This window comes from Salvelinus sp. IW2-2015, linkage group LG4q.2 (genome assembly GCF_002910315.2).
Source record: "Salvelinus sp. IW2-2015 linkage group LG4q.2, ASM291031v2, whole genome shotgun sequence".
In the NCBI taxonomy this organism is placed as follows: Eukaryota; Metazoa; Chordata; class Actinopteri; order Salmoniformes; family Salmonidae; genus Salvelinus; species Salvelinus sp. IW2-2015.
In genome coordinates, this window is record NC_036843.1 from 3,093,755 (window position 1) to 3,098,745 (window position 4,991).

At 46.7% G+C, this 4,991-nt stretch overlaps 1 protein-coding gene across 1 annotated transcript in view; it reads right to left on the reverse strand.

The window, feature by feature from the left end:
- The window catches only part of eipr1 (EARP complex and GARP complex interacting protein 1), a 99,675-nt gene that overhangs the window by 37,442 nt on the left and 57,242 nt on the right, over nt 1-4,991 (reverse strand). The window contains 1 exon segment of the mRNA XM_023986378.2: nt 1,631-1,767. Within this exon segment, the coding sequence (XP_023842146.1) occupies nt 1,631-1,767 (137 nt within the window).

Sequence of the window (4,991 nt, forward strand, 5' to 3'; positions counted from 1 at the left end):
GGAGTGGAGCTAGGCACTGCAGGGCCTGGGTTAACCTCCACATCACCAGAGGAACAGAGGAGGAGTAGGATAAGGGTACGGCTAAAGGCTAAAAGAACTGGTCGCCTAGTACGTTCAGAACAGAGAGTTAAAGGAACAGATTTCTGGGCGCGGTAGAATAGATTCAAGGTATAATGTACAGACAAGGGTATGGTAGGATGCGAATACAGTGGGGGTAAACCTGTGCATAGAGTGACGATGAAAGAGATATTGTCTCTAGGAATATCATTTAAACCAGGTGATGTCACTGACTGTATTGGAGGTGGAATTAAAGTGTTCACTAAGGCATATTGAGCAGGGCTAGAGGCTCTACAGTGAAATAAGGCAATAAATACTAACCAAAACAGCAATGGACAAAGCATATTGACGTTAGGGAGAGGCATGCGTAGCCGAGTAATCATGGGAGTCCAGTGAGTGGCTTCAGGCAGCTAGAGGGCCGGGGCTAGCAGAAGGGCCTTAGAAGGACGTCGCGACGGAATAAAGTCTGTTGTGGCCCCTTCGTGCTGAATATGTCGGCAGACGGATCAGCAGGGCTCCGTGTGGTAAACCAAGCCAATTGGCAAAATAGGTATAGTGGCCGAAGAATTTGTCCGATGGGCCTCTTAAGCTAACAGTCCGGTGTGCTCTAGACAGCTAACGATAGCGTGCCGCAGCTAGCAATGCCGCAGAGCATTGCTATTTCAATGCTCTGCAGATTTCGTCGGTAGTCCAGTCGTGAAGGATCGGCGGGGTTCTGTGCCCTGTACTGGCAGTAGAAGGGGGTCCGGGCCAGTTGGCAAAAAGGGTATTATAGCCCAGGAGTGGCTGTTGYSCTTCTTCTGCTAGTCGGGAAATGGGCCTAGCATGGGCTAGCTCCAGGCTAATTGGTGCTAGCTTCGGGACAGGGARGTGACGTTAAACCAGGAATAGTCACTCGGATTGCAGCTAGCTAGCTGTGATGATCCAGGTGAAAAGGTTCAGAGCTTGCGGTAGGAATCTGGGGATATGGAGAGAAAATAGGTCCGGTATGCTCTGTTTTGAAWCGRGTTGTACAAACTGGCGAGAGCTTTCCGAGCTAAAGGTTAGCTGATGACCGCTAGCAGTGGTTAGCTGACTAATWGCTAGTTAYCTGGCTAGCTTCTATTGGGGAATACCGGTTCGGAGATGGATAAGAATACTTTAGAAGTGACAGATCCACACCACATTGGGTGAGGCGGGTTGCAGGAGAATATTTTGAAGTTGAGGTTTAGAAAAGTATAAGATATGCAAAGAAAAAAAGATATAAAAAGATATATACATGGGACATATACAAGACGAAGAACAAAGACGTCTGACTGCTACGCCATCTTGGAACCAGTATATGGTTAACATATGGTTAYTATATGGTTAATACATGTTAATATATGGTTAACATATGGTTAGTATATGGTTAACATAACATATGGTTAGTATATGGTTAATATATGGTTAGTTTATGGTTAATACTATATGGTTAGTATATGGTTAACATATGGTTAGTATATGGTTAATACATGGTTAACATATGGTTAGTATATGGTTAACATATGGTTAGTATATGGTTAATACTATATGGTTAGTATGTCAGTCTTACCTCATGGTGCGGAGGTCCCAGCCTCTGATGGCTGTGTCGTTGGCTGTGGCCAGCTGGGTACAGTTGTGGTGCGGACTCCACTTCCCAGAGGTGAACTTCAGTTGACCTTTACCCTCTAGGGTGACACTGCTGGAGATCTGGAGGGGCAGGGGTTAATGATCAATACACCTGTCAATCATGGGGTATGGCGAGGGAGGCTAAGATAAGGGTAAGAGTTAATGCATTGACGCACCTGTATGGACAGGCCTTCCCTAGTGTGAAGCTGACCTCACCCTCCCTCAGACAGCAAAGTCAATGACAGGTTCAATGACTCCTGAAGGACCGTGTTGCCATTGTGAATATCTATATACTGTTACTCATGGATCACCAGTTTGACCAGTAAGGACCCTCTGAGTCTGTACTGACATAATCAACAGAGATACAATCATTTCATACTTCTGCAACTCTAAAATCCAACCTGATAACATTACTTAGATAATTACTCTCTATCTCGTCTCTCCACACACACACACACACACACACACACACNCACACACACACACACACACACACACACAGTTTCATTATATCGAGGAGAGAGGGAGGAGAAGATAAGGGTGAGTGGGAGAAGGGAAGTGAAGGAGGGGACGAGATAGGGTAGGGGATAGGAGAGAAAGAGAGGGCGGCTGTCTTCCAGTATAATCTCTCCTGTCTAGCGCGTGGCACAGCCACAGCCTCATGCCCTGCCTAGCTCCCAGCTTTGTTAGCGCTAAACACATTAGCAGGCCTAATGACCTAGCATATAAAACACAGAAGGACAGCTACCTTTAGCAATCGCTGTCCAATAAAACAACGCTATCTGCCAAACAGTCACGCATTTAGGGAGAGCGTGAATTGTGTGTGAGTGAACGGCCACGGTGGACAAGGTGTGTGAACGTACCGTGAGCCGGAGAAGATGTTCTGACTCAGTAGCAGCAGTGTTTCTAATTGATCGCACGCACGCACGCACGCACGCACGCACGCACACACACACACACACACACACAGCTTTAATCTACCGTACACTCGAGACAGACAAATCCATGGTGCAGCTGGACAGACAGACAGGCCTGTGATGAACACATCAGCCTGAGAGCCTCTGATAGAGGGAGGGGATGTGGGTAAGGAAGGAGGGAGGGAGGGGGGGCTGTAAAGGGATAGAGTGGAGAAGATTAGCATTCTCAACAGCGCTGGAAGAAACTGTCTAGGCTGGCAGGCTCCCTCCCTCTATCCTAGTTCTCTCACTTCATCTCTCGCCATCTACTTCTCTCTCATTCTCTCAKCCTCTCTTTTTCCTCTGACCCTGCTCTACTCTTCTCTCTCTCTCTCTCTCACCCCTGTGCCCTCGCTCCATTTTTAATGGCTGCCATGCCCAGGGCAGGCTGTGTCACTCAATAGCTCCCTGCTCTGCTGCTCTGCAGCCCAGCCTGACATCAATGTCACTACACGAGGGGACGACGACACACAGAGTGCCTTCCTCTGGGGACGCCGCCACACACATAGAGCAGGAGAGAATGTGTGTGTGTGAGTGTTCATCTGTGTCCCTCTGTGAGTGTGCATGTATGATTGCAATCTCTGGACAAGGCGATTCTTCACAGGTTTACATTATGACACACACATCCACACGCGCACACACACCAATATAAAGTCCTTGGTTGTGTCCTGTTGGGCCTGTGGCCTGGCTGGCCCTGTGCAGATCTCTGTATGAGCACATTAATTACTAATGACTTAGGCCCATTATTCATGAAGCACCTCCCTGCTAAAGTATGCCCAGGCAGCTAGCTACTATGGGAACATTAACTGACACAGCCTACACACTAAGAGTACACACACACACAACACCACAACACACCACCAACCACCCAACACACAACACACACACACACACACACACACACAACCACACACACACACACACACACACACACACACACACACACACAACAACCAACACACACACATCTTCATCTCCACTATAGAACTATGGACGTTTAATTGCAGAGGCAGTGGAGTGGAGAATCAGAGGACAAAAACAGTAAATAACAAGGAGGAGACAGGGACGCCTCCTCCTCACCTCACTGCATTAGTGGGATGGAACAGCACTGTCAGAGGGAGAGTTTCTACTAAACAGTATGGCCACAAACTAGTCCTGACTAGACAACTGGGTGACAACAATTAGCACTTCGGCCATTCAACTTTCAAATGGGTAAAGTTCAACATACAAAACATGCTTTTCCATGACATAGACTGACCAGGTGAAGCCAGGTGAAAGCTATGATCCCTCACTGTTAGATCCACTTCAATCAGTGTAGATGAAGGGTAGGAGACAGGTCAGAGAAGGATTGAGACAACTGAGGCTGCAGTCCAAACACTTAAACAGACACACCCTATGCCCTCAGGCCTCAAATGAATGGAACACTTCTGATGACGTATCATGACGTCTGACGAGTATACACTTGCATGGCGAGGGGCGAGGAAGGAAAGAATGATTTTTAATGGACCGCCCTTGGCTGGAAATTTGTCACTCGTTTTATCCGCGATGATTGTGTTTCAGCTACTGGTAGCTTGTGGGCGCTTTATATGCGTTACACAGGCAATTATGATGCATGTCTACTTATATTAAATAGATAATTACTAATAGACACCTACTGTATGATAGCTAGCAAATGAATTAGCTAACTGACGTTAGCCTGCCTAGCTGGAACTTCTGAACAAGGAAAACGTTTTATTTCTACAATTCCACAGAAGATAAACAACAAAAAACATATTTACGAGACGTGTTTGTGCCGTCATGTGCATTAGTAGCACAATTTCTAACTATTTGCATTCGTTTTTACCTACACTTGTATGTTGACTTCTCCATTGATGTTGTTTTTAAGTTTTCACAGACTTTTCTTAACGGATGTACAATCGTCGCGAATTGAATTATGGGGAGTTTCAGGCCCTGAAGTGAACATAATTGTACACTCGCAAACTCGACTAAAAACGTTGGCTGAGGGGCTTACGTTACAAACTTCCTCTTGCTTGGCGTATCTTTTTGGACCGCCCTCCAAGATGGTGACGGGGATTCCCCCAAGGGCAAAAGGCGAGAGTGAGTGGACGAGGGTGTGTCTTTTATAAGCTTGAACCGCAGAGACATGGATTGTGTATGTGTGCCATTCAGACGCTGAACGGGCAAGAGTATGGTAGTAGGTGGGGGGGGGGGGGTGTACCTCAATATTAGGTAGGTTGTTCCTAATGTGTGGTGTACTCAATGTATATCTAGCTTGCATGGGGGTCGTTAAAACATGGAACAGTTTACTTGACACGAGTTAACTATTTTAGGTGGATCACAGCAGAAGAG